The sequence below is a fragment of the Symphodus melops genome (genome assembly GCF_947650265.1).
Source record: "Symphodus melops genome assembly, chromosome: 5".
In the NCBI taxonomy this organism is placed as follows: Eukaryota; Metazoa; Chordata; class Actinopteri; order Labriformes; family Labridae; genus Symphodus; species Symphodus melops.
In genome coordinates this window covers 17,695,984-17,709,538 of record NC_136695.1, presented here as the reverse complement: position 1 = coordinate 17,709,538, position 13,555 = coordinate 17,695,984, and the positions used below count along the sequence as shown (strand labels likewise).

At 39.2% G+C, this 13,555-nt stretch overlaps 2 protein-coding genes across 3 annotated transcripts in view; one reads left to right on the top strand and one right to left on the bottom strand.

Moving 5' to 3' along the window:
• The first annotated feature begins 5,051 nt into the window (after positions 1-5,051).
• On the top strand, positions 5,052-11,539 carry igflr1 (IGF-like family receptor 1). The gene is made up of 8 exons (XM_079343148.1): positions 5,052-5,395; positions 5,602-5,794; positions 5,904-5,931; positions 6,044-6,094; positions 6,482-6,560; positions 6,646-6,720; positions 7,127-7,231; positions 8,880-11,539. The coding sequence occupies exons 1-8, from the start codon at positions 5,308-5,310 to the stop codon at positions 9,203-9,205; spliced, it is 945 nt and encodes a 314-aa protein (XP_079199274.1). The 5' UTR covers positions 5,052-5,307; the 3' UTR covers positions 9,206-11,539.
• The window catches only part of kmt2bb (lysine (K)-specific methyltransferase 2Bb), a 22,951-nt gene continuing 20,047 nt past the window's right edge, over positions 10,652-13,555 (bottom strand). For both annotated transcript variants that reach the window (XM_079343146.1, XM_079343147.1), the window contains exon 36: positions 10,652-13,493. In XM_079343146.1, coding sequence (XP_079199272.1) covers positions 13,218-13,493 — 276 coding nt within the window. In that variant the 3' untranslated portion in view covers positions 10,652-13,217. The remainder of the gene's footprint in view (positions 13,494-13,555) is intronic.

Genomic DNA, 13,555 nt, shown 5'->3' with positions numbered 1-13,555 from the left:
CGACTGAGACAGGGCTTGTTTTAGTCAAAATCAGAATCAGTTTTATTGGTCAGGTATGTTTAACACCCAGGGAATTTAATTCAGTAGACTGTGCTCTCTCTCTACAAAATAAACATTAAATAATAACAAATAGCTAAAATATAAACAATAGCTCGAAGGAGCGCTCAGCTTCAGGAAGAAACATGCAGAGAGAAACTGTAAACTCTAAACAATCCTTCCTGAGGCTCCATCAAGGACACACAGATAGCAGCCACGTGGGCGCTCCAAAACAATGTTGTTAGAGTCAGTCTGTCAGAGGATTGTTTGTACCATTGTTTTCCATAAACATGGTCGAAGTCATTAGACGCATGAGAGGTACAGTGTAAGTCAGTAAGTCGCTTGAAGTCTGAGTCAGGAGCAACTTTTCTTTTGTCATTTTAACAAGTTGCTGGGTCGATTGTCCTAACTGTATTCTCAACTCATAGATATATTTCAGTTCAAATGGGGCCCATTGTACAGCTGTAACACGTGTCAGGATCATCATCAATCATTAGGTCCATGATGAGAAACCAGAAATGAATGACGTATCTTTAGATTAGAAACCCTTTCTCTAATGGTTTCCCCAGAGGCAGATATAGAATAAATCTATCTGCCACTATATCTAATTGGGGTAGACAAAATAAATCTGTGATCTATGATCACAGAATGAGTAGCCTCAAAATCAACCATAAATTTAACCAGTTTCCCCAAAATTTCTATCGTAAAAACACAGGTTCGTTTTGAAATGCGGGAGAATCAAAATAACATAAGTACCCAAAATAAGTAAATAAACAAAAGTTCCTAAAACATAAGTGAATAAACACAAGTTTCTAAAAAATAAGTAAATAAACACATTTCTAAAAATAAGTAAATATGTTTCTAAAAAATAAATAAATAAACATATGTTTCTGGCAGGGGTTGTGTTTGTAACTCTAAGTGTGTTAATGCCTCCTGTGTGTGTAACCTATGTGAATCAGTAGAAGCAGGCGCCGTTTCAACAGAGTGTAGCAGTGTGTGTGTGTGTGGTATCTCACGCCCCTGGGCAGGACCCTCAGCAACCGGGTTGACGTCTGCACCTGGAGTCCCAACCTCCCGTCCGTCCCCACCGGTGGCTCCTCCTTCAGCTCCTCCTCGCTGCGGGCAATCGTCCCTTCAACGGTCAGGTTGCCAGCAGTAATGGTACACGTCAGAATGTCAGTCAAGGGCTCGGCCCCCTTCGCATCCGTGTCTTTGGGACAGGCCCTGGAAACGGGCAGCAGCTTATGCAACAGTGTCTCTCTTTTCTTTTCTGCTCCCTTCTCGCTCATTCACCACGTCCTGAGCGTGTAAAACGTGTCTTTGGAGCTCTCCATACCTTACACCATGACGCCATGTCTGCCTTGCAACATCCATAATCCATAATGTGGTTGCAAAGGAGGCCTGAGTGACGGTTAAAGGCTTCCGTCAGGCAATGCAGGAAATCAGTAAGCTTGCTTCTCTGGGCTGCATAACACTCCTGATATCAGCGCCGGTATCAGTGTTTCTGAAGAATTCATCTCTCAGGTCTCGGGTCAGAGTAGCAACAGCAGCTTTGTATTCCAGTGTCTGTGTTATCCCAATCCGGATGCTTTGCTCTTTGGTCTGGAGCTGGCAATGTTAGGGCTGTCATAACGTTGCGATGTTGGAGAACCGTCAGCTGGGCCCTGTTGACCACGGGGAGGAGGCTGGTCGTCTGGTTCCGGCTGGTCTGGTTCCAGTGATGGCAGGGACGGCGGCATGGGAGGGTAGGAGTCCAGGTCCAAGTCCGTCACCCTGAGGGCCTGCAATGGTGCCTGCAATGGGGCATATAAGGAGACAGGCGTGAGGTATCACTAGACCTATATGGAGGTGGGCTGAACTGTTTTTTTCTTCCAGTTACATCTCCACTTTAAACTCTTCCCTCTGCCATCCTTTTACATGACCTTTTTTCCTCTCTCTCTTTTGCAGCGAGTCTCACTGCAGTTTTCCACATTGTCATGCTTTTGCTATGACTCCCATATCTTTCCAAATCCTTAACTTTCACCTTTACCTTTTTCTTTTATTTATACTGTCTTTATTATTTATATTATTATTATTATTGTTATTATTATTATTATTATTATTATAACTGATTTAAGTTCAACGAAACTCATTCTGGAAATCCATATTCAATCATCCACTCATTCAGACATTCGAAACATTTTTCACCGTATTTGTTTTTTTGTTGTTTGTTTTTTCCCTTTTTTCCTGTTTTCTCTTTTTCTTTTTTTTTATATCATAATATTACACAATGGACTGTCGGGGAAAGGTACTTGACACTTAGTGGATCCGGACCCTCCTGTTACAGTCAAGACGTCTCTTGCTGGCTTTCCTAACTTTATAGTGCCGAAATGCTAAGGGCACTGGCTTGCCACGAGAATATTCTCACACTTTGAACATCCCTGGAAAGTCCCCTGATTCTTCACTTTTATAGTGCTCGAAATCATAAGAGCACTGAGTCCCCCGGAGAAAATCCAGAGCTCTTACCTTCATAAGTTTGAAGTACTAAGAGCACCTTGAATTTTCCACTGGGAAGTCTGATTCCTTTTATATTTTTTTAGTGCTCGAAATCATAAGAACACTGAGTCTCCAAGGAAAAATCCCGGATTTCTATTCTTTATAGTGCATGAAATCATAAAAACACTCAATTTTCCCCCTGGAAAATCTCCGGTATTTCAGATTTTATTGTGCTTGAAATCATAAGAGCACTGATTTTTCCTTGGAAAGTCCCTGATTTTCTCTCTTTATAGTGCTTGAAATCATAAAAACACCCGTCTTCCCTTTCCCAGAGAGTCCATAATTATGATTTGAATAGTATCTCACCCAGTATTCTCTCGGATCAAGTCCGTTGGATCCAGGCGGCCGTAGACGCAGGAAACGAGATTCCGGCTCCCCTGTTCAAACAGGTGGACTGAGTTTTTTTTTCCTCAGGCTGGCCAAGCACCGTTCTCCCGTTCCCCTCGTGTAGCAGCTCGCTGGATCCTGCCGACAACGCCAAATTGTTGTGGATTTTTTCCCATTACCAAAGAGTGAAAATAAAGAGTGAGAAGATCTATTCAAAAAGGAACCCCAAGATCGATCTGGTCTCAATGAACATTTATTCGAAGGCAAGAGAAGCGTTCGAAGACCCCTCTCTCACACGGTGAGGAGAGAAAGAGGCCCCGAGTAAAGGCAAACATGAAAACTTATACATTTCCATCACATTACACAGATCACTGCCCCATCACGCCACATAGAGACACTGCCCACCTGGCAGGGCACAATCTATCCCCTAGTGTGAGAAAAGAGACTACATGACTATTTACCATCTCCCAAGGCTGAGAAGGAGCTGGAGTCCAGTGAGAAAGAGCCTGGGTGACTCTTCCCACATCTACAGAGTGTGAGAAACAGAATAAAGGGAACAAAATGATGGGAAACAAAACACCCAATATGCTGTGCATGTAGTATCTTAAGACATTTCAGATACATTTTATATGACAGATTCTATGAGACCTTTGTAGTACACATGGTGTAAAATTTTCCATAACACATACATAACTGACTTTTATTTAATCTGTGTAGGATTAAGGACAGGAGACACAAGAAAGAAAGGTTTTGCTTCCAGGATAAAAGTTTGGAGAACATTTTTGGTGCTCGGTTTTGGACTATTTCTGTGGGGTTTTTTTGACTATTGGTTATGGATTACATGGAACTATCTGATGAAACACTTGCCTTAAACATTTCCTGGTTAAATGCTGATTTTTGGAAATTCTTGGACTGAAAGAACGGAGCTAAGTGGGCGGCTTGGATAACAGCATACGCATATGAAACTTTTTAAAGGGGACATTATGAAAACATAAATTAAACAGTTATTTGGTTAATCTAAGTGTCTATTGACCCACAAAAAGTGAAATAAATCCGTCCAGTCAAAAATATTAAAATGGATTTTGCTTAATTTTACTGTAATTAAGCACCATTCAGAGTAAGTGGCTGACAAAATTGATAGGTACGTAGGTAGGTGGGTGGGTGGGTGGATGGATGGATGGATGGATGGTCGGTCAGTCGGTCAGTCGGTCGGTCTAGATACTTTATCAATCCCGAGGGAGATCCCGAGGGAAATTCAAAATTCAAGGCATCCAGTTGCAATATACAAGACATGCAGGACACAAGACATTAGTTAAACGTGTTGAGAGTGTAGTGTCCATCTGTTTCCATATCAATGAATCATTGATATCATCAGACAGAATCAATGTAGGAGTGAAACATTGAGTCACATAGTTTAACCTTTGCGCCAATTATTTGCATGTCATCACAACTGACTGTTTGTTCTGTAGTTATCTTGTATAATGAATACAAAAATTGCATGAACATCCCATATGTTTCGCTATACCTCCATTAGGGGGTCCTTAGGCCTCATGACAACTTCCATATGGGGCTGTCTAGCTTTCATATAGACAGTAAAGGTTGACTTTAAAACATGCAGTGTTGAAAAACAAGGCCAATGTGAACGACTGTAGTTCTACTGGTGTCCACTTGAGACTGGCTTCAAGAGACCCCGAAGTGTCATATACACCGCAATTGAAAAATGCCTGTTTTTCAGTGAAATTAACAATTTACAGCCTGTTTCAAATGAAAACGATTGTGTTCTAGTTATAGTAGGCTATACAGCCCAGACTGTACGGGACACATTTGAACTCATTTGTTTTGATTTTATAAAGGATACAAGTTATATTTAGGCTCCTGTCTGACCTAATTGATGGGCGAGCACGGTTTGTCAAGAGGTTTTAAACACTTCTCAGCTCCAGAGCAGGCTGTTTTTGGGTTAACCATTAGTAGCCTAGACATTAAATTGAGACATCATTTCCAACATCAGGGATTATAAAGCCTCCTGCAGCAACAGTCTATGCTCTAAAAGCATATGCCTTCCCTAATAAAAAAAAGAGGAAACGTAGCCCACAAAAATAGCATGTAGAGTGAAACAGACATTTAATATTAGCATAATAATGAATTAATAAACAATGGCTGATTGAAGTGAAAGTCAACACATTGATCATAGGCTACGTCACATCAGCAAAAGGACCCTTCCAGCAAAATACCATTAAAGTGATTTTCTATTTTTTATTTTTAAAGTGCGCAGTTCGGTGCAAGGAGCTTAGACTTTTAATTTAACACTGCACATGGAGTGTCTAACTCTTCAGAGTGATTTCTGTGTGGTGGGCGGCCCTGTCTTACCATATAACTAGTCAGCTTCTCCCTCTTCCGCAGACAGACACAATGAAGGGATACTCTGAAAAGTGCACTGATCTGAAAAGACGATGGAACAGGACGACTTCATCGTGTGTGTTGTGTGAACTGAAGCCAGGTAGGACTATATAGCCTAGTACATTATAGTTTGTCGATATTATAGGCTTTAATCGCCACTATAATTATTAAAGTGTTTTATGTTAGCCTCCACCATCATCATACTTTAACTTTAGCCTGTGCTTATTTTGTTCTTCGTCGTTTTTTAAATGTTGTAGTACAGTGTCCTTGTGTTTTAAATAAAATGTGTTATTATTGTTATCACAGGATCTGAAGTCACTCCTAACTGTGGCTATGATGATAACGGAGGGCGACACGATGGTCCCTTCACACAGTGCATCAATGGGACCTTTAATGATGGTAGCGAAGCATACTGTAAACCTTGTACCTCATGCCCCCGCGGATTGATTCTTTTGAGCCAATGCAACACAACTACCGACACCAAGTGCGAAGGAACAGGGTAAGAATGACAAAGACTTGTCTTGTCCTTGACAGAGGCAGAGGTGCAGGTCTGTAAACTTTGTGTCATAAAAGTCAAAGGCTGTTCGGTGTTTTCTGATTTTCTCCAGAAACCGGACGAAGGAAGTTCCAGTCGAAGTAAGTACACTATGTGGTCTACATGGACACTTTTAGGTCTATCTACATTCCTAGAGAGATTCAATAGAATTTGTGATTACGACAAAGTTATTCTATTCTATGATCATTTTAGGAAATGATGAAACCATTTCAGCCCCCGACATTTTTCAACAGAACGAAGAAGGTAAATGTTAAGTCATTATTTACATGACCGATTACTAAGAAGAACCATGACGTTGTTTAGGCTAGAAAAGAAACACCCACAAAAAAATTCCCAGTTTGAGTCGGGGTTTTTTTTGTTGTTGTTGTTGTTTTTTAGCTTTTTGTTAATAGAAATGTTCGAATGCCTAATGAAATATTTATCAATCAAAATATCACAATCTCGTCATCTAAATATACCCCATGTATTTCCAAGTGGAAAAAGTAATCTAAGGATTGATCATGTATCAAATATGTATGTAGCAAATATATATATCAGCAAATGTAGGCTACAAGTGTTTTGGTGAGAGTTGACAGCATACAATGAAACAGAAGCAGCATGTCACAAAAACGTAACTTTTTTCCATTTCAGAATCAGACAGATCAAGGATCCACTTCATCGCGAAATACAACAACTCTTGAATCAGTACCATCTTTTCATAGTGCATTATGTAAGCAAAATAAACCATTGTTTATGGAATTAGATGTTATATATATTCATCACCTTCATCTAACCCAGACATTTTACATTTGCAGGGGCAGCCCCATTGGCTATCCTTGCTATGGTTGTAGTATTTTCTGCTTTCATCTTTTACATGAAGCGGAGAAAGGGTAAGTATGTTTGTTTTTTTATCTTTATCTTGTCCCATTGAGATTAAATTCTCCATTACAAGAGAGACCTGACCAATATAGCTGCCAAAGACTATTACAAGCTCATACAACATAACGCAACATGGACAAATCACGACATCATAAACAACACAGCAGGCAAAAAAACACAAGCAGTTCTTAAAAGTAACTGCTAAAAAATTCAACTAAAAAAAAAACATTTTATGGGGAGCTTATAGACTGACAAACTGCATACCAGCTGACCACTGTCTTTTTTTCTTCTTTTTTTTAGAGCAAATGTTATTTTTCAGAAATGTAATACTAGAGTGGAGTATGTGTGGGTTGAGTGTAACTTGTACCGTAATTATGTCGCAGTTATGTGCGTCTCTTATGTTTGGTCTCATCACAGGTCAGAACACAGCAATGAGTTACAGCAGAAGATCATCATGCATTAATGCAGGCTTCACTCCACTTTCTGCCCAACCTGGAAGCAATGATCTGGAGGATGTTCTGAGTGAGTGGAAATAAGAAAGCCTAACTCTTTAATTCCAGAGGTATCCGTGAGAGCAGTTTTCTCTGAAAACTCTGACTGACTTCTTGGACCATTTTCTGTTACATAGTGCCTTTTTGTAGTTATCATTTAGATTTTCCCTGGAGCAGTCACATTTTGTCTCATTCACCAACAACTTCCTACATTTTTTACCCTTAAAAGGTTGGCTTGGTCAGATTTGTGATGTGCTGCAAATTGTTTGCATCTGTTGGTGAATGTGTGCTGAGTTGTACAAGCTGTTCCAAAAAAGTACAAGTTTTTTGGAACAGCTCCACAATGCGAATAGAAGGTAATGAGACTGCAGGGCCTTATGCACACACGAAAGCAACATCATGAAGTGTTATAACAAAAATGAAGTTTTAGAAATGGAAAAAATAGTAGTAGTGTGTCTGGCTTCAGGAAGTTAAGGGTAAACAAGCTGACATGTTTGGTGTCAGTAAAGGATGTAGTATAACAAACAACATATTATAATAGGATTGTATTTCTTAATAAAATGCTTTAATTGGAAAAGGGAGAAAAACAAAGAATTTGAAACAAAACCGCTTATTCTCACAACAATGTTTCTGAAGAAACAGAACTCTTCTGCCATCTAGAGTGTTTTAGAAGTATTAACATTGTATTGTACTATTCTAAAATATTTAAGAACAGGACACACCAAATGTACATGATGTCTGCTCTAACACTTGTTTTGATTGATGAGCTGTATCAGTAGATGTGAAGCCTGCAACCTGGCCTCTGTGCAGCAGCGATGCAGTTCTTCTTTCCGCTTCCTCACAGCTTTTCACAGCACTGGGATGTATAAAGGGAACTTAAGGCTTGTGCCCTTTTCTTTCCTTAGTTGAGGTTCAATGGTGACGGCTGAGGCAGAAGGAGGAGCAATAGCCTCCTTCTGTCCATATTATTGATGCTGGTGTGTGTGCATGTGTGTATATGTGTGTAGGTCTGCGTGTGTGTGTTGGAGAGTGGGGTGGCTTGTGAGTATGAGTGTGATACTGTTTGTATGCGTGGGGGGTGGGGGGAGGGTGGGAATGATTTTAATGTGATTTTAATGTGATCTAACATGTAAAGCACTTTGTGCTACTTTTAAAGTATGAAAAGTGCTTTATAAATAAAGATTGATTTGATTTGATTTGAATACTCAATGGTTACAGGGTATATATAAACCGAGGCACAGTAATAAAATGAAAATAAACAAAACAAAGTGAAGAAACATGTTAGAAAGGTTGGGGTTTTAAGGCCTTTTTTAGTGAGTGTGGCAAAGGGTAAAGGGTTGGAATGGGCATTATTTTTAAACCCATCATACGAGTATGTAAATATAGGGAGCTAGACGTAACATTTGCTATTGAAAGAAGCATAACTTTACAGAAAATATGTTTCTAAAAGTTCAGCACCAATATTTAGATAAGCAGGGAAATGTGAGTGACGTGAAATGTACACACCATTTAACAATGACAGTTAAGTCAACAATAAAAGTCTTAGGTAACAAAAGATTTATTTTTTTTACCAAAATCTGTGCATTAGCACTAAGATAGGCCAATATTATAGCAATGTTTAAAGAAGACTTTCTAAAACTGAAAAATGCTTTTTAACAACTCAAGTCTTTCTCTCGTAGGTCCCAACGTCCTGTCGGCACCGTTACAGACGGTCCTGGACAACCTGGATGTTTTGGAAGAGCTGATGATTTTGTTGGATCCAGAAAGCCATGGAGTGAAAAACACCAAACATCTGGCTTCTCATTGCTCCTTCACCTCTACCTGGATCACTTACACCTACTCAATGAAGGACAGTAAGAGCCCTCTGAAAGCTGTGTTGGAGGGGGTCACCAGTAAGCACCCTGACTGGACAGTGGGGCACCTTGCCAAGTTGCTCAGGCAGATGGAGCGTAACGATGCCATTGCTGTCCTCACCAAAGTCAGACTGACTGAGATGGACGTGTAGCAATGCTTCCACCTGTAAAGGCTTTGATTGCACTTTCTGTTTACTCTTATCATTTTTGTAAGATTTAAACTGTTGATGTTTACCAAATTCCAGGGATTGACATAGACCATTTCCTGAAAGGATCAGAAGTAACACAAAGGACAAATGAAGGGGTCCTGGTTTGATGAAGAAGGGTTAACAACCTACACAATTATCTGTCTCTGGATTAGCTTTCTAAAGTATAGGGACAGCTTCAACAACAGAGAGCTCATGAACAAAAAAACTACTTTATTTAAAAAGCCAAAACTGTATCTGGAAATCCCACCCTCATTCAAAGACAAAAAGGCAGACGTTTCATCAACAGAATTCAGGTTTCAAGATCATTAAAACTTAACTTAGTGAAAATAAGGAAGGAAATCATGACATGTTCAAGGTAAGACATGTTTGATAATCCTTAACTTGCTAATTAACGTTCAACCAAATCCTACCTGAAAATACCGCACAACAGTTACAAATTATAACGGAATATTAAAGTGAGCTCGTCAGCGGTAATGTTAAATAGGAGTTAGTTGGATGCCAAGGTTAGCTGTTAATAGCTTAAAAGTCACAACACGTGTGAACTCACGACGGCAGGAAATTCTTTTATTTGGTCTGTCGGTCGTGATTCCAGACACAACATAGAGTATTTATCTGACAGCAGAAGGCCTCGATGAAAGCTGCGAAGTTGCCTCACAGGAAGTTTAGGATTCAGTGTTTTTGATAATAAAAGAGACTAAAAGTAAGGTCAGTCCATTCATTTAGAGGGTTATATACTATATATACTATACTTACATGAAGACTGATAGAACAAAAGGATCGGCCTGTACTCGGCTCCTTCATGCTTTCTAATGATTTTACACAGGGAAACAGATGAAGAAATGTAACACAATTGTCTTCTGATTTATTTTACAAAATAAGACAAGACAAATCATGACTGAAAAAGACTCTTTTAGAAGCTGCAGACCAGCTCGTCAGTGTGGTTTGGTCTTTTAATGTTTTTTTTCCTTTCTCTCAACAAGCGGAAGTGATTGGAGGTGTTGCAACAGTGTTGTGCTATTTGTGTAGTTCCCCATCTCGAAACCAAAATGTTTCCACACATCCATTTTAAGACGGTGATGCATCCTCAGTTTTAAAATCTTAACTCTTCAGCTGCTGATGCCTACGATATTATTGCGATACATTTTTCAGAGCACGTGAACATTGAAACCTGTAAAATCCACCATCACGATTTTACGATGAATCTGTATATCCTCAATTGAACCTTTTTTTGTACTTGGTGGCATTGAAATTCACAACTGCTTTTAGGAATATTAAACATTTTATGCATCATCAACTGTTTTATAACAAATTAAGACTAATTAGTTTTTAAAGTCGAAATATAAAAACAAGAAGCCATTTTACATCTATTGTTTCCAAATAAACATGAAATTGTTCAAACATCTTAACATCTTTATTAAGCAAATAACATTATAAATAAAAAAAGTGCATAGAAAATTAAACAGGTTTAGAAATATGTATACAAATATTTACAAACGCAATGTTTATTTGTACATTGTAACAAAGACGTAAATTTAAAGATCACATATTTTCTCATTTTTGTCTTTTATACACTTACTTTAAAATAACCCTACTTTATATATATTTATTTATATATATATATATATGTGTGTGTTATATAACATACAGCTTTCTTAACAGATTCTGGGAGAGATGGTCATGATAACTTAAGGTTTTAACTAGTGCTTTGCATCCTTCATTGCAAACACACAAAATGACCAACAGACGCATCCAAACACGCACACACACACACACACTCACGCAAACACACTAGTTCTGCAGGACTGTAAAACCAAACTACGCTTAAATTATCATCCTCTCTTTTTGCATCAGTATTCCCAAACATCTGTGTACACAGCTGAGGTAGAATCCTTGCAAGGAGTTGGGAGTGACTCTGCTCTTGTTGTCAGCTGGGTGATTGACACAAGGTAATCTGGGCTCCATCCCAGTGATTGGACATGCAAGAAGGAAAGAGGATTAAGATGAAAACTCAACATGATGAACATCGTTACAATGGGTTTGAAGAGAAAACAAGAACAAAAAAAAAAAAAGATGATCATGGGCTTGGAGAGGCAAACAGTGCTCACTTAACTCCTGTGGCAGATTCTAACAACGTCAATATTGCGCCGCAAGAACGAAAAATGAATAAAACGGATTCTTTAAAAATACCTGCTTAAGAACAATTTGTCATTAAGGCTTAATGCATGACAAGACTGCCCAACAGAAAAATTCAAGTAAGGAGGTGAAAAAAGGACATTATTAAAATAAAAAAGCGAAAAAATTAAAATAATAAAAAAGGATACATTTGAGGGAGATCGCGTAATACACTGGACCCCCACCTTTTATACAGAGCACAACCTTTAACCGTTAAAAATAAATCAAAACATGAATAAATAGAACTACCAATTAGAACAGTGTGGATTAGATTAGCCTCATCAATGACAGCACTGAACGTCAACTAAGAACATGTAAGATCTTTTTAGAAAGGTGCTGAGTGCATCTCTAGGCCCCGTTTTTAGACTGAATGTTTTCTGCAACATCTCGAGAAATGTGCGTTCTCAAACAGACTGCAGCCGGAGCTGAACACCCACACAGTGGCGATGCTTCTTGTTTCTTTTTCTTTTCTTTTTTTTTTTTTACCAGTGCTTTCCCTGATTAAAGATCAACTGAAGAAGGTTTCACAAAGATGGAAATAATTTCAATGTCTGATAGTGATTTATGTGCAAGTGTAGGTTAGCAAAGTCTTATTGCAATAGGTAGTCAGCATCTGCCAAGACAGTTATAAAACATATATTTTAAAAACTGATATTCACCACGACTCCTTACTTTTGGCTTCGGTAGTGTCTGCTACATACACTGTACATCAAGAAACAAACGCGTGTTCAAGACATGTCTCTGTCTTCAGAAATATGACACACTGTTATTGACTGAAATGGTTACTTTGCTCGACTCTCTTAAACCTCTAAACAGGAAGAGCATAGGTGTAAATAGCATATCATGATGTGAGGTGTGAAAGTAAGACACATAATAATCCGATGATTGGAGTACTGCTCGAGTGCATGAATTGAAAAGAAATTGCCTCATTAAAAAGGTAAATGAACAGCTAAATAGTTCCTGATTTACTTATGACTTTAAAGATGTTTCAAAGCTTAGCACCATGGTTAATTCGTTTTTCACGATATAAAAGTCGAAGAAAAAATATCTACAACATGAGAAATGTAGGATGTAAGATAAAACACAAATGAAGAATTGGATGAATGTATGGCTCAAGAACTGACCTCTAAACTGCATGGGGGGGGAGGGGGGGGGGGGGGGGGGGGTTACATTATGGACTGGAGGATGGAGCAACCATCATTGCAGACAAAGATCCCCCTCCTCAGAAATGAATTAAACATCTTCGGAATCTCTTGAAGTCCAACTCTAGGTTTTCAGCAATGATTTGAACAGATAAGGCTTGACGTGTTAATCAAATAAATTCTGTTGGTTTTGTCCATATCGATCCAGGTAACCCCTCCAGTTTTAAATAGTGATTTTAAATGTCTTGTTCTCATGAACGTCAAAACCACATCTGCTGTCGCCGTGCCGTTGCCGTGCCTGCTGCACATCTGAACTCTTAACAGGCAGAAGTACCTTGTGAACACATAAACCAGGTAAGACACTATCTCAAAAGTTAATGCATGATCTCTGCAGGATGTCGTCCTCTTCTTCTTTTGTTCCAAATTCCAAAAATGTCCACGTATCAAATTTTTTTTTTGCCAGAAAATATTACTGACTGGTCACATAGTGGCTTTTCCCCTGTTGTGCAAATGCACACTTCCTCACCAAGCCCAATCCAGTGCCACCTTGATTTAAGGCTTACTAGTAAACACGTTGCTCCTCTTTTTCTCAAAAGAAAGAAAGAAAGAAAGAAAAAAAAAAAAAAAAAGGAAGCAAAATCTCAGTTTAGGAAACGGCGACAGCGCCGCGCCCCACAGTTGCAATTGAGTTTGTTGCTGGCGTCCTCAATGGGGAACTTGTAATCATAGGTGAGCTCCTCCCCTCTGTAGATCTTCCTCAGGGCGAAGATGACGATGTGCTTTCGACCCTCCACGTTGATCACTCTGGAGTAGCAGTTCGGTTCACAGGAGTGGTTGATGAATCTCGCAGCGTTGCCGTGCATGGTCGCATCCACCACGTCGAAGTCGTCAATACGAAACATGTAGCAGCCAATACCCTGAGGAGGCGGGGGGAAAAAAAAAAAAGAGAACACCCTATCGTTACAGCTTCTGACATACA